This window comes from Buteo buteo, chromosome Z, assembly GCF_964188355.1.
Source record: "Buteo buteo chromosome Z, bButBut1.hap1.1, whole genome shotgun sequence".
NCBI lineage: Eukaryota > Metazoa > Chordata > Aves > Accipitriformes > Accipitridae > Buteo > Buteo buteo.
Window position 1 is genome coordinate 57,900,839 of NC_134204.1, and position 23,107 is coordinate 57,923,945.

The window sequence follows — 23,107 nt, forward strand, 5'->3', positions numbered from 1 at the left end:
CCAGGTTTGTCGTGATGTAAGCTTGCAACATAAAGCAAGAGCACAATTTGAATTTTTGAGATGATGTGGCAGTAAAATTGTTCATCAAAATGTAAGGTTGTGAGATGGCTAGAATGGCGTTAGCTTCTACCCTTGTACTTGGTCCCAAATGCAAATACTTCCCTACTGAAAACTGCTCTGCACACATAGTACAATACACCAGTAGTATGCAGCTGCACTGAAAGCAAACCAGTTTTTAAGAAGGGATGTTAGAATTGCATTCTGTGTGATGCAGTTTGAGAAGTGGACATCAGGATAACCAGTTATATTTTCCAGTTCATGACTATGTAGCAACTAATGTACTTGTGCTGCAGCCTGCTGACTTTAACAAAAAACACCACCAAAGGTTACCTCAACAGGAAAAATTCTTTTACAAGTCCTCAGTTACAGAATTCTATACCAATTGTTGTCGCACAGAGGAATTATTTACTTTCTGGAGCAGCCACGTATCTCATTTTTTTCATAGCATTTAAGGATGAGTTGATTAGGCTTGGATGGCTAATTTGGTTATGTGACGATACTATCATGAGTTCTGCTGTGGTATAGGCAACCAATTATAGGCATTGTGAATTCTACTTCTAAATAATGTACTTTAACTACTTAGAGACTCCTAGGCTAAGAAGAGGTTGTTCACGTGAAATACAACACATTCTTAATTATCATATCACAACTTTATCACATTAAATTAACTTCAGAAGCAAAACCCCTGCATTTCAAAGGTTTGAGCCAGAGGCCTACCAAACTATGCCAATACATGCATTGAAAAATTGTTAAATATCAATCTCTATTAAAATTCTGGACGTTCTTTTTGTTTTTTCCCTGCCTACTGCAGCGCTCCATACATGAATAACATTCAACAGGAAAAATGCTCTGTAAGAGGGCAAATAGAATTTAGTGTTATGTGACTTTCATTGCCAACTAATTTGGGGAGGAGAAGGATCTTGAAGATTTGGGGGGAAAACCCCAAACAAACAAACCCCACATCTTCAACACCCTTCTGTTTGTACTCTAAAACTCTTACCTGATCATGAATGTCAACCATCACTGCATTCTGCTGTGGTGGGTGAGCAGCTGGGTGCAACATACGAGGAGATACGTTTGGTGGGTGAAAGGCTCGGGGCTCTTCTATTGCTTGCTGCTGTCCGTAGGAGAGATGGTGATAGTTTTCATCCTGGTTAATGGAATTATGTCTAGACAAACGATCTCTCCTTGTTCTCTGACGTCGAACAGGAGGACTGGAAACACATTAAAAAAATTAGAGATTATATAAATGACACAAATCCTTCTTAATAACTAAACCCACAAGAGAATCAAGTATCAAGAAAGTTTTTACACTGCAAAATTTCACTAGAACAGGTTTATTAGATTGGAATAAAACTTCTTACTGACAAAACTGCTAAAAGCCTGAAGAGATGACACTTTTTTCAGCATAAAAGTGCTTAGTAGAGCATAGCTTAATGCTGTAAAGGAAACCAGGAGAAGAACTCTTATGTGAATATTAACCTGTTAAAAAAATGGCACTTGGATTGCCAAAACTAGCACTCAAAAGTCAAGATAGCAAACTTCAAGATACTTCCGTGCATTTATGTCCTGGTTTCAGCTGGGATAGAGTTAACTGTCTTCCTAGTAGCTGGTACAGTGCTATGTTTTGAGTTCAGTATGTGAAGAATGTTGATAACACTGATGTTTTCAGTTGTTGCTCAGTAGTGTTTAGACTATAGTCAAGGATTTTTCAGCTTCTCATGCCCAGCCAGGGCACCTGACCCAAACTGGCCAACAGTGTATTCCATACCATGGGACGTCCCATCTAGTATAGGAACTGGGAAGGGGTGGGGGGGCAGGGATTCGCCGCTTGGGGACTGGCTGGGTGTTGGTCGGCGGGTGGTGAGCAATTGCCCTGTGCATCATTTGTACATTCCAATCCTTTTATTACTACTGCTGTCATTTTATTAGTGTTATCTTTATCACTATTAGTTTTTTTCTTTTCTGTTCTATTAAACCATTCTTATCTCAACCCAGGAGTTTTACTTCTTTTCCTGATTTTCTCCCCCATCCCACTGGATGGGGGGGAGTGAGTGAGCGGCTGCATGGTGCTTAGTTGCTGGCTGGGGTTAAACCATGACAATTTATTCTACATAAAAATCCTTCATTACATGATCCAGGATACCAGAATCCTAGCTGCAACCAGACCACAGAATGGTTGCTCACGTAGTGACAGCAGACAAAGCAGTAGACTCCTCTGAAGAAACAATTTTTCAGCTCTCACATGTTCACTACGTAACTGAGTGCCTCATAGAATTCCCTCCAGAAGATCCCAGGAAATTCTGATTGTGGTAATCTTTCTTTTTCAGAGTGGAGAACTGTTGTGTAGATTGATTTAGACCAGAGCATCTACTTCTTTTAAGCATCTGAGCTACAGGCACAGGATTTGATTACGTATTCTTATATAATTGTGTGTATGTTCTGAGCAGAGCTGCTACTATCTTGAGCTGAGACTTCTGTAAATCAAGGACCAGCAGCTCAGGTTCAACACTCAGAAAATTACGCACACACAAGTAACAAACTCGCTGTTAGAAGTTTTGATCAAGTCACTTCTCATTTATTTGGAAGGGGAAAGAACTGAAAGCACAAAACCATCCCCTAGTACTTTCAATACATGCCTTCCAATCTTCACAACACATAAATTACAGGTCCCAGAGGCAACAGCAAATTAAAGCTATGTGGGACAAAGTGGTTTCCTGCTTATGGAACAGGCTGAAGGAACCAAACTACAGAGAGGAGACAAGAAGGGTCTGTGACCATTAGACCATCCTCTCCTACAGTGCGTGCAAGAGAACTTCAGATTCTTCATTTTCACTACTCCCATTGCTATTACCAAATAAAAATAAAATAAACCTGAAACCTGTTGGCAAAGCCCAGACATTCCTAAAGTTGAGTCCAACTTTTGTGCTGTGTGAAACAGACATACTATGGGGAAAGGGACCATACTACCAGCTATTCAGATGCTACTGTGAGTATAGGATACAATGTCTCAAGCCACTATTTTTCTGCCCTACTTCACAGGAATGTTATGTCATTATTGCCTTTCTTAGAACTGAAACAAATGCTAATTCACAACAGGTCAGACAGAAGGCATAATGCCAGACTGAAACACAGCATTCTTAAAACAAAAAAACCCCAGGCAACCAAAAAAATGCATAGTCTTCTTTATCTTTACAAATTACCATGTCTGAACACACAAGCTGTATTTTCTTCTAAGCACTAAGAACCTACATTTACAGTCTTACTAATGTATTTATCTTAATTCCAGTCTCCCTTCCCAGAGTTTTTTGTTGCACTCTCCATCTCTATATTACATAGTATGATACACCTGTAATATGCTCATTAGATAAAACTGGTATATATGACTTCTAACCACAGAGCTATTGATGCAAAAGATGTTCTGGTTTTTGGAGTACTAAGGTTGCTTTAAAGTTGCTATTTCCTCCTATGAAACAGAAATGCTCTCAATACTTTAACACAAAACGTCTGTGCAAGGATTTTTGTTTGAAAAAGCTGCAGGAAGAGAGGCAAGTTACAAAAGACAGCTTCAATGCTTTGGAAGAACAGAAATCCTCTAACTGCCACCAGCACTTAAACAAGGTAGCCTCTCATAAAACTACTCTTACCCCGTCTTTGTTATAAGGTCTGGCTTTACTTCCTATTAACCCAGGATTGAGAAAGCACACCCAGCAAAAGCTGGCAGAACTTCTGGAGTGGTTTTCTAAATGAATGGAGCATCGTTCACGGGAAAAAGCAAAACTGGATTTTTCCTGTGCGGAGTTATAAGAGAACCATACTTTTCATTCAGCAAAATTCAGAACATCTGGATACATGGCTCTACATGCTTCCTGAATTACTGGAAATGACTTCAGAAGAATTGTCCAAACATGGGTCTAAACTATTATTTAACATCAGTAATGAACTTGTGCTTGAAGTCTTTAAAAAATATGCACAAAAAACCTCCTCTGGTTCTACAAGCACAGTATAAACATGGTAAATGCCCAGTTAAACAAAGAGACAGGATGAAGTGGTGAAAAAAATTGCAGAAATTCCTGCCCTCAGATAGGAACAGTCATCAAAAGTTATCCATAACTGCAGAGTTAGTATTGGCAGATCTTAGTGTTTTCTAAAAAGGGTGATTTCTTTGCAGTAACACATTCTTAAATCTTGTTAGTTCAGAATTACATTCAAGACAAGGAAGAAAGGAAGCACAGGTGAAAGGTGAGACACAGCAGTAGTACAGATCTCCCCATTTCACAATGACTGGTAAAGGCAAATTGGAATGGCCTTCTCTGTTTCATACAGGCACGCATTATGCTTTTACATTCACAATTTATCTGTACTATAAGTAGCTGGACAAAAATAACATCTTTCTGCAAATTCATACCAGGAAGCTACCTTTCTAACACAGTATTTATTTGCTTACAATGAATCTGAAAAAACCCACAATGAATTAGGGCACTGTTGTGCTAGGCACCGTACAAAATCCCTGATACAAAAAGGTAACGTCTACATAGTAACCCAGACAATGGAAAAAGCCAGATAATAAAAAACCACTAGAGCCTGTGCCGACCAGCTAGAGTGAACTGGTAGGACAAAAGAGTGGATGCTCATGACATTGGGTCAGAGTGATGTCCACACTACACATACTTCAGAGGTTTTGTTTGCACTTGCCCTAGTCTGTTCCCTTGAGCTGAATGACCATTTGCAACTGGAGTACACTTTTCATGTTCATCTTAAAATCTCATTAACTCTGAGACCACTCTGTGATGGGAAGAGAGAAGACAAAGCAGGGAAAACAGGAAATTGTCTTCAAAAGCACATGCATAACCTCATCTAAAGCATTAATAACAGATGCACTCACAATGATCTTAAGGAATCAAGCTTTGATCCATGAGAATGGTTATGAGTTCTGATACAGCTCCAGAGCATTCTAAGACTTCTGCAAAATAAGAGACATGTATGTGTTGTTCTCCCTAACAATCCTGTTTCAGGAGAGGAGATTGGGCACGGTACTATTCTGGAACTGACTTAGAGCCAGTTCAAATGCAACAGTGTACCCAAGCTAAAAAATGCCAAGTTGTATGCAGGGAAACAAAGTAGTGACACATTCAAATGTCCCCGATTAGAGGCAAAAGCAGGTGTTACTACCCAAGAGCAGGTGAGCTGGCCCTAGAAAGAGTAATGCTTTGTGTCCACAGTGCTGCAGCCAACCTAACAACTCTTGTCTGACTGAAGATGGCTCTGCACTGAGATGTCTCTCCACTGGCAGCACAGTTTACTTGCAAGCCACAGGCCACTACCTTGGTTAACACCTGACTGCACTTGAATGTCAGGCACTTGGCCCTGGCACATTCATCTCCTACACCTCCCATTCCTCTCCTTCATCCCCCGGTATATCCAAATGGTCTAGGTTCAGTATCTGGCCTTTAGCTTGTTAAGCACTCTACTTACTCTGGAGGAGATGTTAATGAAGATTGCAAAGAAATCTGTGTAGGCTAGCTGGGCACCAAACAAAAATGGCCAAATGCAGCATATTCTAGGCATCTCAGTTCAAACCATTTTAAGGTACAAAACACTTTGTGGATGAAATGCCTCTGTAGAGCATCCCTGTACCAAATTGTACAAAAGGCTTAATTTTCTGTCTTCACAATAACCCTGCAAATTCAAAATTCAACCTCTTTCTTAAGTTTAACAAGCTGTTCCGAGAGCTGTGTATTTTGAATGCCACTGACTGAAAGCTTTCAGATTCATGGATCTGAAGCAATGATACAAAACTAGCATTTTTTAAAGTCTCTTGCCTCAAAACTACACCTGACCGATCATGGTTCACAAATTTGATTTGCGGAATCAGAAAAAAACCCAGTTATTTATTTTTTAATTCTAATATTTTACATTCATGAAAAAGCAGACACTGCAATTTTAGTACAAACCAAGCCACAATACTTCCCAGAAGCCAACAGAGGGACAGCGTGTTTTAACTTGCATTAGATGACTCAGCATTTTTGAGGCAGAATGTGAGGCAATGAAAGTTTGTGTTTTGGATAATTAGTTTAACTAGAATAGTAATGAAGTCTGGCATTTTACGCCTTTCTATACTACCATCCACCCGAGCACCAGTTCGATGTAGTCATCCCATCTCTATTATTTCATGACCATTGGAACTTCTTCCAAAATCTCTGCTTTGAGAGGTTAATGAGCCACAAGCTAAAACCAACGTGAAAATCTAACTCCTATTACATGTGAATCACCCATCCCAGCAACCATGTGACACTACGTTAACCTCCTCACTCTCCCCAGCCTGTATCCCTCATGTTTATTTAGACTGTTTTTATGTATGAAAATAATTGTGACTGCAGTGCAAATTATGGTACTGTATCTATAACTCTTAATATCTTTAAAAGTACCTCAATGAGAAAAGTTTTTCCTCACATTTTTCTAAATGCTTATTGCTCCAGTGCAGAGTTAAAGAGAATCAGGGTCATAATTAAAAATGTTAATGAGCACACCTTTCCCCGAGCTGGCTATTCACACAAATTATGGGATGATGCACCAACCTGAATTACTTCCAGTAACTTTTCAGTTACAACTACAATAATTTACAGCTCAAAGGAAATGTTAACATGTTTACCACGTGTGATCTAGTCAGTGCTCCCTGAAATACACCTCCCTTGAGCTCAAATCAGGAAGAATAAGAAATTGTTCCCCAACCTACACAGCTTGCTTACCTTCTCCTGTTTCGTGCGGGTGTGTTGCATCTTTCCCCTGAGAAGTGGTGTTGGTTGGGCCGAACCAAAGGAGGCTGCCTATTTGATGTCATCTCCCATGGTCGCATTGGTGGTGATGGGGCTGGTGATGCTGCTGTATAGTCAAAGACTGAATGGGAAAGGCGTTGTCGCTTGGGACTAGGACTGTCTTCACTCTGTGCCAGTGCAAAACCAAAACAAAACAAAAACAAACCCCACCTCCAGATGAGTGAATTACAATCCATACTTCAGTATTGCTTTGCAGCTAGCATTAAGAGTGACTTACTGAAGACTGCACTAAAACACTGTGAAATTTAAACACCTGCAAGTAGTTGCCTCTTGTTATCTTTATAACACAGATTTACAATGGCTCCCTAACCTGTAAAAGAATTACTACTAAATTATATTTTAGCAGCATTAAAACATAAAAATTCTAACATCCATGCAAAACCGAAACTGTATCAGAAAAGACAATAACATGAAGAAAATAAGGCATAACCTATTTTACATCCCTCCTGCCCTAGCATTTATAGGCTATAGAAGCATGAAAAGATGTGTAAGCACAGTCTTCACAACAATGGAATCCATACTTGTCAGTATGCAGATGTCATACAGAGCTTGTGCTCCACATCACATCCCTTTCCTATCATGTCTGTACTTACATAGCTAATCAGATATTTGCTCTGTACTGCAGCCTGTTTTAATTCTGCTAGCTCAGCACAGAGGTACTACATTCTTCTTAGTATAATAATGGTCATTGAAAAGTACTTACACATAACCTGAAAAAAACCTAATCACCAATCTGGTTAAGTCCATGTACATCACTAAAATTCTGCAAGGACTACATAGTGCCATTCACTGCAAATAATGTTCTCCCAATTGGCTCTGAAGACAAGTAACTACCTCTCCTCTTCATTGTGTGTCCATGCTATTGAATCATTAAATAGAGCTGTCATTCTTCTAAAAATTTCCCACACATCTCTGAATCCAGCAGCAAATGCAATAAACGTTCCTCCCCTTCACCCCACTATTCTGTCAAAACTGTAAGATGTCATGCTGTTAACAAGCATAACAACTGAGAATATAGAAAAATACAAGTTCTGCTCTAGAGCTTACCAACTGAACACACAAAACCTAAAAGCAACACATGAACTACTACACTGGATCCATCCCTGAGTCCAAACATCAGACAGACTTCTCTGACAGAAGACTCTTGGTGCAAGCCAAATCGTACTGTTTTGCTGCTCTCCAGCTTGTCCACTTACTCCATCACTTCTGTTTCAGTCCATGACAGCATTATTTCAAATTTGCATTTCATTGCAGATGGCTGATACAGAGAAAACTGAATTTGTCTGCAACGGTTTTGTATTCCTAAACTGCTCCTCTCAGAGCCTGGTAATCCACAGATTGTTAGAGGTCTTATTTCATATTTACTTGTAGACTAGGCTATGGACCTCTTCTGATTCTTAGCTTTACAGGTGCCTATCATTTTCTGAACACTGTCAGTTGCTCCTTGGTAGGTTACCATTGACATATAGCTTGTCCTCCAGTGTTCCTTCCAGTGCAAGCATGCTCTTTTTTTAACACCTGAAGTTTTGTCCAGGTGTTTAAGAGTAAAAAGCTATTCTTCATCTCTTTTGACTTGTGGCCATTTAATTCCTTTTCAGCTCCATGCTTTCAAATATTTTAACACAAATTGCAGTTTTCCCCGACTGTACCTTATCTCAAGCAGTCACTAGTAATGGTTAAGGAAGAAAAAAAGGTCAAAACCAAACCAAATCAAACCAACAAAGAGCCCCACAGAAAAACCCAACCCAACCCAACGAAAGCATAAACATAAAGTAAATCGGGGTGTCCATTTCTAATTCTACATCTGTTAGGTCTAGAACTATTAGCATGGTTTCCTTAGGGAAACAGGCTGATGATGCATGTATTTGCTTGTTGCTCAATCTCTTTTGAACTCCTTAACCAACTGCACTTGAATTTTTAAGAGAAAAATAGGTCAAAAGACAGCTATGCACCTGAAGGTTCATGAAAGTAGATGTCCAGGCAAAGGGTAACTCTTCCAGAAGGCTGCCTGCCCTCAGGAGCTTAACACCAAAAAACTGGAAGAGATACCTAAGAAGTGCCTTGAGAGTAAAGCTTCTGTGAAAATATGTATTTTGTTAGATTTCACAGAATCTTGGCAAAGGACAAATCATAAAGAAATTATGCTATGTTTGTTCTGCCATTCAGAGTTGCTTATTTAATCTGTTTTACTGTTGTGATAGAAAGAGTCAGAGAGAAGGATGATCTGTGGCCCAAGTTGGAACTTTCAGGATGGCAGAATTTTTAACATCATGATGACTGAAGTCTATTCAAAGAGAAACACAGGTAATAAAAATGCAGGTAAATCAGGTATGCTAGGGTCTTGGGAGTGCAAAAGGAAAAGTCAAATGGAGGAAGGAAACACTGGGTTTAGTGAAGCTGGCAGAAAACAAAACACTGAAATAACAATATAACCACTGCTGCCCTGCTACATTCTATAGGTGTCTTTGGCCGGGGATCTCCAACTGCTACTGCCCTAATTGAAATCTGGCACCTTTCCCAAGCATTAACACTAATATAACCTGCCCTGTAGAAAGCAGTCTACTTTGGAGAAACAGTTCTTTGATTATTTTTCCTTTTGTACGTGGAGTACACCACTTCAAAGACAGTGGAGATGCAAACTGCTAAGTAGTTAGCCTTCATCATCACTCCAAATTACTAACTCACATAGCTATTTCAAACTTTATAACAAGTGCTAATTGCCCCCCTGCACTAAGCAACAGCATTTTCACTCAAAGTTGCTTCCCATTAGAAAGAAAATACAAATAAAATCAGTTTTGGACCTACATATAAGTATAGATTTAAAAGGTAATTATGTCTTCTTCTGTAGTGAAAAAGAAGTAACCTGAAGCTAAGCCAGACTTATTTGCAAACAGATGTCATAAAAAAAACCCAACACAAATCTAAACTCAAAGAAGACTTGGACTTTTATCTTCGTTTTAATTAAGAAACCAATTCTCATGTGATCATTGTAGCAAGCTAATACTAGAATGTGGGTAATTACAGAGACCTAATGGCGGACACGCATCCTGTATAATTTGTTTTCATGTCATTTTCAACAAGCATGTGGACTAACTAGATTATTGCCAGTATAATTTTGCAATCTACATTATTATTGGTCATTAAGTTCAATACTTTATTTATGGAATATGATACTTTCAGCAATGACGGCAGCTCCCCAAGTCCCCAAACCACTCTAGTTGCATCTTGCTAATATTCAAAACATTCTCTGGGACTACTGCTGCTTTTTACAGCCATTACGCTATGTATTTTTCTCCTGCCCAACAGGCAACAAGAACAGAATGTCTGGTAGCTATCAAGAACGATGTATCTAGTTTTAACTAACAAGGTAAAAGCACTACCTTATTTTACATACTAATTCAACAAAAAGAACATGATGAACAGAAATACAGATTACTCCATATTTAAAGGCAACAATACCAGAACAAAGGCATCAGATTGTTACTAGTAACAGAAACAACTTATGTCAGTACACTAAAACCTACAATCTTATCCCTAAAAGTTGGCATTTCACAGACATTCCCAGTGCAGTTTTGCCCTCTTCTGTGTACCCTATAAACTCTCACAGCGTAATGGTAACAAAGGCGATTAAAGAGTATGCCCATTTGTAGAACATCCTTTAAAGGAAACATACTACTAAAAAAATTATAAAATTGTTTGTTATACTTCCATATATATTTCTTGCAGTAATTTGTTGTACATTTTATCTAAATGTTGTTCTATTTCATTTGGGAAAGACTACAAATATTTTCACCAACACAACAGCCTTTGAGGTGTTTCTTTTCTATTCTCCTTTTCCAGTCAAATTATAAAGATTGCACACACACACACAGAGATGATCAATCACCACAGAAGGGAATTATTACCAAAACAATTGCTGCCAATATCTGAAAATCACTCTATTTTCCAACCCTCTGCATACTCTCACTTAATGGCCCTGGAAAGTACAACAAGAAACTACTCCATATCCTCAATCTCAATTTTAGGGAATAAACTACATCTATCTTGCAGCTCATGAAAACCTTTATTTTAAAAGTAAACCAATACTCAAAGAGTATTTTCAAGCAGAGCCTTTTCCTTAGAAGGTTTTACACAATATGTACAATCTGATGGGTATACCCTATATAACCCTACCAGGCTGACTGGAAATCTGCAGCTGCACGTTTCCTCTTCATGAATGCACAGTAAAAGACAATGACTTTTTCCCATGGTACAAACTGGTAAACATGGAAATTTATAAGCATTTCCTAATTTAACTACAGGCATCTAATGGGCTAGTAAACCAAGCATTTTGCTTATCCTACCTGCAAAGGATCTATACACTCCAACAAGTGATCTGACTTACACTCCCACATTTCTAATACTCTGATCATACCTACAGTAACAGTAAATTCTTGGGCTGAACAGACAGTTTTGTCCAAATGCGGTGGCTTTTTCATAGGCCAGGACTAAGCCCATTTAAAGCACATTATATAGCTCAGGTCTAGCAAGCTCTGGAAGAGCTGTGCCCCATGACCCTAGGACCAAGAAAAAGAACATCACTTATGTGACTGGATGGAGTCTTTGAGGCCCATATGGTCTTGTAAGCATTACTGTCTTCTTCCATCTCACCCACAGAAAGCAGCAGAGGCAGAAGTTTAACTTAGGTGTGGCATTACAAGGTAGAGTTCACAAGCCAGTTCAGTGCAGAGCTATATTTAACTAACCTGTTGCTCTTGGAAGTGCACTGTGCAGTGTAGCTGAGATTGTCATCAGGTGTCTCTGTACCACATCAAGTCCTGGGTAATGCATTTTTTTCCAATGTCTAACTAGTCACCTAATCTGTCATTATTCTCAACAATGAAAGATGTCATATCTTCACCAGTCTGTTCCTTGCAAAACTTCATAAACACATCAACTAGCTCCAATGGAAATTGGTCAATGTCTAAAAAAAAAAATTCTATTCTGACACCTTTTATGACAAAAAGTTAATATCTGGTAAAGGGGGAAGAAAGAAGTGGTTAATCCCACTGAAGAAAAGGTACATAAAACTCGACTGTTACGTACTGTAATAAACACATGCTTACTGACCAATGGCAAAAATGTACATGCTATTATGAACTACTCCAGAATGGGTATTAAGAGACAGAGCTCTTCTTTACTGTAGTCTATGTATCAGAGAAGTGGGACCACAAATCAAGCTGCAAAGAACACTAAAGTCTTGTTTCCAAACATGTTTTATTTCTGCTGCAAGACAACAGCAGTGTCTTTCCACAGAATTATTGTACATTAATTCTCCTGTTAAAAGTCCTCTGCCTAAACCAGCTCATAGACTGAGAGGATTTTCCTGTATTTGTCTAGGATTTACAAGCATCTTTTAAGCTACCAAAAAAGAAAACACATTGATTTTTTTTAACATCTTTTTAAAAAGCAATAATAAAATCAACAGATAAAGTAAATGCAACAAATAACTCACATCTGCATTTCAGTAAACAAGTAATACTCTGTTCTTCTCAAAATCTTACCTAAATATCACTGAGAAGCAGTTCACACAGAACGTTTTCAGGGACAGTGAGGTCAGTAATACGATGTAACCAATGTAATGAATTGTAACAATTATTACCTACGGGGATATTTTGACAGCCACAACCACTACAGTAACCAATTACCTCAAACTTTCAGTTTTCACTACCTCATGCCTTGAGGCATACATGTCACAGGCTATGTAGGTACATGTAGAGTAATGTAATGGACTGTTTTTATCAAATACCTAGATCAGCGCTGAGAAGAGTTAAGTGTACAATGATGCCCACAGATGTTTCTACATTAAAAGGTTGTGAATAATAAAGGTGGAATTTTTTTGAGGAAGCAAGCTTCATAACAAAACCATTTATTTAGAAGAGAAAGACACGCACCACCTCATGCAAAAAGATTTTTGAAAAAAATCAATGCTAGCATACTGGTATTATAACTTGGTAGTATTAAACAACAACTGCAATTTTCCAAGCAAGCAGAGCCTTCCTTTAGAAATCTACAGTTTTCCTGCATTCAGAATCAAAGCCCACCAGAGAAGCAGAAAACTACCAAAACATTCTCTGCTCTTCAATTTTTACATTATTGATAAAATGTAACTAATACTTATTATTATGAACAAGGAAATAGTGTTTTATCTGTTGGCTTCTGTGTGTGACCGGGGTACTAATTAGAATACTGTTCTTACCTACCTACAACTGCATTTCATCCACCTTTACTGTGTGAAAAAGTTAGGTTTAATCTGATAGCAAATGAAAGACAACATAGGCCACAAAAGCTGAAGCATTAATTACACCATCTTTCTCTATACGCTGCCAGGCACCAAAGACAAAGTAGATTCCTTTAGAGAGATAAATTAATCTTAGGTCTGTTTCCCCAGTCCTTGTCGGCAGTCTGCCAACTATTTACAAAAGCCAGCTATCTAGATCTGCAAGCAAATTTTGGTTAAAATACTTTCACAGAAACACTGCCTAGTATGTCATCTCCAGAGCTAAGTTGTCAGCCTGATTAATACCCAAATGATCAGTCCCCTCAAATGCACTTTTGAAGAGCATTTTGTTTCCTCTGCCAACTCCAAAAAAAGCATTTCCTTCCCACGTTTGGTCTACATATATATTAACTGTGTAAGAAATAAGGTTTGATCTTTATCTATCTATCGTCAGCCTAAGGAAGTACTTTGGAGAAAGGTACTTGTAGTTAACAATGAGCAACAAGACTAGTTAGTTATACTACTTGCTGTTCTAGTGTACTGACAAGTCATCACTATGCTAACACATCTCATAATTTTTCATCATGGTGACAGAGCTCTTGAACCCCTGCACACTGGAGACTGTAAATATAAACAGCAGATGCCACAGCAATAAAGGAAACAAATCTTTCTTTGAACAGCAAGGAAAAGAAACTTAAGGGATGTTATGTGAGGAGTGGGCACCTCCTCTGGTCCCAGGAATTCCTCCTGCCCAGTCCAGTGCGCCCAGGGAGCTGGGGGGTGGTGCTGTCTCCATCCCAGGCTGAGGGTCACAGCTGCTGCTTTCCTGTTTGCAGGTTCAACCAGTAGTAAAACTGAGCATGTATCCCAGGGACACAGCACACACAGGGCATTGACATGGCCGGTCACACGCACTGCCACTACCAGATGAGGCACTGCCTTCGACAGTACCCACATAGAGGATGCACATAAATACAAGCACTAACAGCCAAGCCCCCTTCTCCTCATGGTCTGGCAAAGATGGAAGGTCACTAGTGCAGCACATACACAACATTCTCCAGGTTCAGAAGCACATGCCTGTTTGTGGATATCCCACGTACTGTCACAGCCCCCTCTGCCCACCTGGCACCCCTGCCCCAATCCCAGGCCCTGTTACCCACCCAATGGGTCCCCAACTTGCTGGCTGGTCCAGCTTGGTGGTCACTGCAGACATACGGCACTCATACACCTGTCTCATAGGCACGCCATACTTCCAGGTCCCCCAAAACCAGGATGGACCTTTGGTCTGCCTGACACCCCAGTCTGGTCCAAAGGCCCAACTTGCCAGCTGGTCCAGCTTGAAGATGGCCAGCAAATACAAACAAACACCCCGCCCTGCCCCTCCCCATGCACCGCAGCTTTGGGGCAGATAGAGACACTCACTCTCCACCAGCAGCTGGCACCAGGCACACAGGCTGAGACCTTAGGTCCCACTCCTGCCATCGACACCGAGACCCTCAACCAACCTGGTCCCCCTAGTAACTTGCTTTGGGGACACACACCATTGCTCCTCCAGAGACTGGCAGCCAAGACACTCACCCACCCCAGCAGCTGGTACTTAGACCCCACTTGCTCCAGTAACTGACATAGGCCAGGGGTGCCCACATCCCTGGTCTGACTCCAGTAGCTGGCACCTAGTCCACTCAAACCAGTTCCCTCAGTAGCTGGCACTATGGATATAAAGTCTGTAGGAGAACAAGATAATCCAGAGAGCTACAGCCCCTCCAACTCCTGACACTGAGACCACACTTACTTCCACTGCTGGCACTGCAGACCTGGTGGTGCCTACACCTCCAGTGAGACTCCAGTTGCTGGCTGAGTCTCCACTCAAGCTGGTCTCACTTAAGTCTCTGCAGCACTCACACAGGATAGAGTGAGATTACACAGAGAGATAGTTACGAGAAGATCTAATAAGATAGGACAGGCTGCAGTGATCAGGCACAGAGCTTGACCAGACAAGCATACACTGGCCACAGTTTACATGATTGGCCCCTTTTCTGCCTGGCCCCATTTTGTCTCTTCCCGACTCCCTTCCCCTTCACACTGCCTCCTTGGCTGGCATGGTCCCACTGATGCTCAGGTTTGCATCCTTACCACTCACAAAGTCCTTGTCAGCATGCAGTTTCTTGATAGCCCATCAGTTACTGTGACTGACCAGGATTGTTTCTTGTCTTTGCCTCCATTAAGTTTGTCTGGTAGGTTTGTGTCTCTGTGTATTTTGTTTATGGCTTCCCCCTTTTCCTTATAATCCCATTTGAAAAGGTCTTTGATCAAACAACCTTTCTGAAATTTCCCACATTCCACATAGCCTCATCAATTAGTGACTGACCAGGTTTGGTCCTTGTTACTGCCTCCCTTACTTTTTGTTGGTCAGGTTTGTGTCTCAGAATGTTTCTATTTGTTTCCCCTTTTCTTATTATCCCCTTCTGGCACTGAAAAGGTCCTTGACCAGACACACAAGAGCTGATGCTCTCTCCTTTCACATGCCCTTACAGAAATCACACAACTGTTCCACTAATGATACACAGAAAAACTTTAAAGATACTGTCAGACACTACAGTCCAGAAAGAGTGAGATGAAGACCGCCTCTGGAAACAGTAAAAACCATGGAGAATATGGAAAAACAAACAACAGCCCCTCATCCCTTGACCTAAACAAGAATATTTAACAAAAATGAAAAGGGTGCATATAGGGTATGAGAAGACTTTGTTACAGTAAACCAGGATAGTTCGCCTCCCCCATCCGAGTATGTAGAGTCTAGAGCACATTTTATCTCATTGTCACAGTAACCCAGGATCCTTTGCTCCCACATCTGCACCTATTTTTACACAGGTGTCAAGTATGCAGTCAGCTGTGGATCTCGGAATACAGACAACAGTAGCTGCACTACACTAGTGAGGTTGCTAATGAGCAAAACAGGACATTGCATATGTATGATATGTTGATCGGCCAAGTTTTATTATCCGCCCCTGCAGTGCTTTCCCTTGAGCTTCATTCTGAGCAGGGCTCCGCTGCTGTTGGGTCCCTGTTTGATTGAATTGGCGTCCTGGGCCTCCCACTGTGGTAACGCTAGGCTTTCATTAAAGCCAAAGCTTTCACTTGCTGTGTGTTGTGCCTCGCCCCGAGGGATCTGCACCTACATTTTGCATAACAGTGGGGAAAAAATAAACAAGAGGAAAAAAGTATGATTATATTAACTTGTAAGCTGAGAGATGAAAAGCTCTCGGAGTTTACAGACAAAGCTTGACATTTCCCTTAAATATACTCTTAAAATTCTAGCTCTTAAATAAATCTAGAAAGGAGCTACTAAAAAGCAGCAAATACGTGCAATAAATTAAGAGCCCTGTGCCACAAGTAGCAAAAAAGTTACAGATTTTACGGAAAGATGGACTATTTCCAAGCCTAATTGCTGCACTTTTTCCATGACAAAATAAACAAAGATTATCCAGTTGGACACAGGGCTTCATGACAAAGGACTTGTCTATGTATAAAGATTTGCCAGCAGAATCATACCGCGATGACACACAGCTTTTACTAGCAAAAGCTCTTTAGAGGAACTTTAGCTGACAGAATAAATATCAGCAATAAGAATCTTTTGCCAGTATAACTGGGTTTGCCCAAAGAATTTTGCTGGCTTAGTCTCATTAGTTAATGTAGTGATCTTTTACATCCTGACAACTGTGTGCAAGTCCAGCAAGAGCACAAAACACTGCTTGCTCAACTTCCACAGTGTTACGTGGGCTTCAGAACCTCTGCTTCAACCCACCAGCATTCACATCACATTCTGCCTATTCTCATGAGTAAGAGAACGTCTGGAACAGACACCATGACTTCTCTGGTAAGAGTGGAAAATTTTATGGTTGTTGATAATGAGTATGATCTGGTACAACAAAGTGGTAAAGTGGAGATAAAGCGGGTACATGGTAAGAAAATAAAAATTCTAACATTGCTGTCCACAGTGCACATCCTCCAGGCACCAAATTCAAACCCCAGAATGTAAACATTCAAAACAACTGCTTTAAATAACGCATCAGATCTTTTCTAAGTCCCATACAGATTTTGCTGAAAAACATCACTTCCATTAATATTCAGAGCCCTTTCTTTCTAGCCAAGATTTGATGTCAGAGTTGTGACCAGGAGACAACGTGGAAACATGGCTGGCTGGGCACATACAACTTCCTGATGAAGGAACACTAAGGTAATCTGAATTTAGTCTAATGAAAAATTGGTAAAGACATACAGTCCTTTCCAAATCTGAAAGCTGGCTCAAACCAAGTGGCTGAAAGGAAGGCCAAAATGAGCCAATCTGTGGGGTAGGTTCAAGAGTCCTCTGAGATAGTACCTGGAGACATGTGTCCAGTTCTGGGCTCCCCAGAACAAGAGAAACATGGACATGCTGGAAGAATCCAACAAAGGACCAAAAGATTATTAAACAATTAGAGCATCTCTCCTGTGAGGAAAGGCTGAGAGAGCTGGGACTGTTCAGCCTGGAGAAGAGAAGGCTCAGGGGGGATTTCATCAATGTATACAAACAGCTGAAGGGAGGCTGCAAGGAACACAGAGCCAGACTCTTTTCAGTGGTGCCCAGTGACAGGACAAGAGACAGTGGGCACAAACTGAAACACAGGAGGCTCTGTCTAAACATCAGGAAACTCTTCTTTACCATGAGGGTGACTGAGCACTGGCACAGGTTGCCCAGAGAGGTGGTGGAGTCTCCCTCCTTGGAGATATTCCAAAACTGACTGGACATGGTCCTGGGCACCTGGCTCTAGGTGGCCCTGCTTGAGCAGGGGGGGTTGGACCAGATGACCTGCAGAGGTCCCTTCCCACCTCAGCCATCTGTGATTCTGCAACAGCACAACAGAAAGCAGTAACTGATTTTCACTCTATACTAAACACTAGGCTTTCAGAAGCATTCTCCTGTGAAAGAAGCAAGCGCAACTCAAATAGTACTTTGGGGTAGAGCTCCAAGCGCTACCCTTGAGACACAAAGTACGCCTGTGAGCATGTTCCCTATTGAACGCCAGATACATTGGAGTATTTAAAATGGGATACCATTTCCCCCTGCACTTCAGAAGAGACTGCCAAGAATTAAGAAAATCCATATGGAACTACTACTTGGGATGAAAATTCCGCAAATAGAGATCAAGAAACACTAAGCATGACATTAACTGTTCCTATGGCTATAGCAAAGTGCACAGAAAAAACGTAGTTGAGAAGAAAACCCCTCTTCACACACTCTCTGTGGAATTAGAGAGAAAATATTCGCTTTCAATTCTTAGAGACAGAAGAGTCCTTAGTAAGGCACATCATTCTGAAAGGAAGCCTACAATGTTGTCTTGAACTTGCTTTTGAAATATCACATGTGGTAAGAAAAGAAATAGTAACTGTATTTTTAAATGGAGACCAACTTACAATAACAATGTCAGGTTGTCAGTATAAAATTTGCTGTAGCAGGTTTACATATGTCAGGTTTCTTAATAATTTCTGTGAAATAAAGATAGGGAAACAGCAAAAATTTACACAGTACTTAGTAAAAGGAACATAATTTGTAGAATAAGAGGAACACTACCAAACAGTATAAAGAGGATAGAAGCCCATCTAATTTTTTTGTTTCAAAGCTATAATGGTATACATATCAATTAGACTGTTTCTGTACCAAGAACACTCATCAGTAATCTTTCTGGGCCATCCATAATTCACTCACGCTTAGTAGGATTAATTCGTTATTTACTGATGGCAAGCACAATGGCCAATATTGTTCTTCAGCAACCAAAACTGACAACAAATACTCCATGCAAAGTGTTTCTGCAAAAGATTTGAGGCATGCAGTAGCAACTTACATACAAATAGCATAGAATATATTCCATCAAATGCTTCTCTTCAATCTACTTATGATGAAAACACATTAATAACCTGAATATTTAATTTTTTGTTTAATTGACAGGCTGACAGCCATTTCCAGGGTTTTCTCTGTATTAGTTCCTTCTCTGAAATGCAATTCTCATTTATCCAGGTGTTTAGGATACCCAAGAAACAACATTAAGAGATCGCTAAGCCTAAACTTCTTAAGTTTCACACAGTAAATATTCTAAACAGTCTTAAGAATTTGATTCTTAGGTGTCAATTTCTCATACCAAATGCTGGAATATTTCTTTGCTGCATGTGAATTTAAAAAGCACAACATTAAAAAAAGGTAAGAATCTTAGCGTCCTATTTGGCACACTGCAACACTCTCAATAGCAAGAAGAAAAGAAGCAAACTGTGTTTAGCAGGACTACACCTTTCACATTTTCAAGTTCCACTGCTCATACAAAAAGGAAAGTGCAATCCATATATCACATCTGAAGCATCTCCTTTTCTAATACTGAAGGAGTTTTAAGAATCAAGGAAACACACAGTCATCTCAAAGTTCTTCAAATTGAATTTATTAGTATTTGCTATTGCTTGCAGTATTTGCTGCATGCAAACAAGAATCCTTTGAAATATGAAAAGATTTTGCAATCATTTTTCAGAGAAATGAATCAAAGCAATTTCAATGCAGCTAAACTCACAAAAAAGGTAGTATTTATTTTTACATCACATCAAGGTGTTTTTTCCGAATAGGGATCATTGCCTCTCATAATCCAAAACACCAACCAAACTTCAGTAAGGGAAAAAACCTCAGCTATATCTCCCTCTCTAATTAAGAATAAAGTTGTAGAAAAATATTAATTTTACTTTAAAATACCAGTTTATGGTCTCAATTTTGAACTCAACTTTGTCAATGTTGTAGGTGATAATAAATGGAAAACAATTTGTGTTGTTTCTGCAGATGTTTCCTGCAGTTAACACACAATGGCAGCAAGCAAAACCTGTTACATACATTTAGTATCTCACTGAATATTTGTAGGCTTTCTTTCTTAAAACTGGAACATTTAAAAATAAAACAAATAAAAACCCAACACATAGTACTTGTATCCAGTAAGATTTTTTTTTATATTTTCAGTTTATAATTTCCTACCAGTTCATCTCCAAATTGCCTACCAAGATCTGAATTAAAGTGTCCATGTTTTGACATCAACACCACCTAACACAACACAGAAAGTGCCATTTCAGGAGATGGTGCTAACAGCAGCTTCTTAGCATACACAGAGTCCCGAACTCCTATTTTGGTATGTAAATAAAACAGAAGTTTTTAATTAAAATCACAAATTTGTAGCTACAGAAAGAAGCTGATTTCCTTATATATAAGGCTGAAACACATTTAACTTTGCGTGTGTACCATTAAAATACGTTGATTACTATAAAGAAATTACTTTAAATGTCATAAAACATACTGAAATTGATATACTTAAAATGATGCCAGGGCAAGAGGAAAGTGGTGAAATCAAGACAAGGTGTTCAGATATAGCCACATTTCAAAAAGATCAAGTTTTCAATTTTAAAAATAATTCTACTCTTTCAGCTGATGGGACAAGAAGTCTGAAGAGAAGTCTGGCTCAAAGCTGTCTTCATACCAAGGTCTTCTCTATGTATAGTTTGAATGTACAGTATGTATTCACTAATGACTTTTCCATTTAGGCATATGAACTAACATACAGGTACATCAACAGAGAGAGGGTAATTAGACCATTATAAAACAAATCACATTTTTTCTACTTAAAGAACTTTCTCCCCACATTAAACTATATATATGTGTACACAAGCATGCACGCACACACATAGATAAAACATGATATAAGTAAACGGACAAGGTAGAATTTGAGCACTGAAGACTGAAACTTCTTATTTGGGTAAATTAATGTTTTGCTGACCGTATCTGTTGACAAAGAGTTAAAGAATATCCAAACACTGAACTAAGGCATACTGCTACCTAAGTACTCAAACTAGTATTTACAGAGGCATGAGCCAATTTTTGACAGAAGCCTATATTTTAACCAGCAATTAACATAGATTATTTAAATCAATCCTCTCAAAACTTCAGTCCCCAAAGAGATTACATTTACACTGATATGTTACTTACGCTACTGTAACTGGTGTCCTTACCACAATGGTCACAACGGCAAGTCAGCACTAGAAATTTGTTCCTAGGAAAAGGACTACTGGCATAATACCTCAACACATATTGTGGTAGAGCATATTCACATTTGGCTGCCTTCACTGGCTTTGACTGTCACCACAACACTGAGCTGTGTTAGCAGATGTGTCTCTGCTCAGCACACCATACTGTTAAAAATTTCTGTGTATAATGCAGTATCATGTGTTCTGAGAAACTGAGGGAAGTCAGGACCTAATGTCTTCAGGAATGTACCACAGTTTACTCTCTACATTCTTCCAGTGTCTCCATATTGCTAGAAGTTTGAAGCCGCAACAAGTACTCTTAATCCATTTTAGAAACTACACAATGAATCCACAAAACAACCTACCTACCTAATTGGTACGGCCAAACTGCCATATTCTTCAACATACTGCAACATACACACACTGGTTATTAGTGCAAAAAAAAGTTGCTGTAAAACTTACAGAATTGTACTTAAACACAGGCCTGAAAATTCAAAGAGGGCCAAGATACTTAATTCTAAGAATAAGGCATTCTAAGTTCCACCTTTTTCAATTTCCTTCTTCTCTGGGGAGATCCCACAGAACAAGGGAGAAAACACATCCCAAATGGCACAGTACAACTGCAGCTGCATGGTGTTTAGTTGCCAGCTGGGATTAAACCACAACAAGTATGTAACTGTCACAGAAGTCTCCAACACCAAAGTGTAAAGGCTCCTCTCACACTGCATTTTCAGTTCTCTGCTTCTCCCATTTCTGAGACTTAACTTGTTCTTTCCTTCTTCCAGGCCATTTTCCACATAAAAGGAAATTTTCACAGCTGAAACAAATACAAAGGCTTTACTTTGTCAGTCATACAGTTTGGGACAAGTAAACTCTCTGTATCACCTACAAATGGCTGAACACAATGGTATGCCCCCTGAACATAACGTTATGGTTGGCATCTTGTTAACCAATTTCTTGTTAAAATTGATTTATTTACAGTGCAGAACACTTTCAATATTTACAGTGCTTATACACTGCAGAACCACCCTTAATGACAGTACAAATCTAGGATTCCATTTAAGTGGTTGTTTACCTGAACTTTAGTAAAGCCTTTGACACCACCTCCCACAGCATCCTCCTGGAGGAACTGGCTGCTCATGGCTTGCTGTGCACTCTTTGCTGCGTAAACAACTGACTGGATGGCTAGGCCTGAAGAGTTGTGGTGAACGGAGTTAAATCCAGTTGGTGGCCGGTCACAACTGGAGTTCCCCAGGACTCAGTATTGGGGCCAGTTCTGTTTAACATCTTTATCAATGATCTAGACAAGAGGATCAAATGCACCCTCAGTAAGTTTGCAGATGACACCAAGCTGGGCGGGAGTGTTGATATGTTTGAGGGTAGGAAGGCTCTGCGGAGGGATCTGGACAGTCTGGATTGTTGGGCTGAGGCCAGTTTTGAGAGATTGAACAAGACCAAGCGCCAGGTCCTGAACCTGGGTTGTAACAACCCCAGGCAATGCCACAGGCTTGGGGAAGAGTGGCTGAAAAGCTGCCTGGTTGAGAAGGACCTGGGGGTGTTCGTTGGCAGCCGGCTGAATATGAGCCAGCAGTGTGCCCAGGTGGCCAAGAAGGCCAATAGCATCCTGGCTTGTATCAGAAATAGTGTGGCCAGCAGGACTAGGCCTGACACTGGTGAGGCCACACCTCAAATACTGTGTTCAGTTTTGGGCCCCTATTGTGGTTTAAGCCCAGCCAGCAACGAAGCACTATGAAGCTGCTCGCTCACTCCTCCCCAAGTGGCTCCGGTGGGATGAGGAGGAGAAAATACAAAGAAAAGCTCATGGATTGAGACAAGGACAAGGAGACATCACTCACCACTTATGTTCACG

At 40.0% G+C, this 23,107-nt stretch overlaps 1 protein-coding gene across 5 annotated transcripts in view; it reads right to left on the minus strand.

Annotated features, from left to right (window-relative positions):
* Positions 1-23,107, minus strand: part of RNF38 (ring finger protein 38) — a 126,243-nt gene that overhangs the window by 25,727 nt on the left and 77,409 nt on the right. For all 5 annotated transcript variants that reach the window (XM_075020245.1, XM_075020246.1, XM_075020247.1 and 2 more), the window contains 2 exons: positions 6,810-7,003; positions 1,061-1,274 (listed from right to left, as the gene is read on the minus strand). In XM_075020245.1, coding sequence (XP_074876346.1) covers positions 1,061-1,274; positions 6,810-7,003 — 408 coding nt within the window. The remainder of the gene's footprint in view (positions 1-1,060; positions 1,275-6,809; positions 7,004-23,107) is intronic.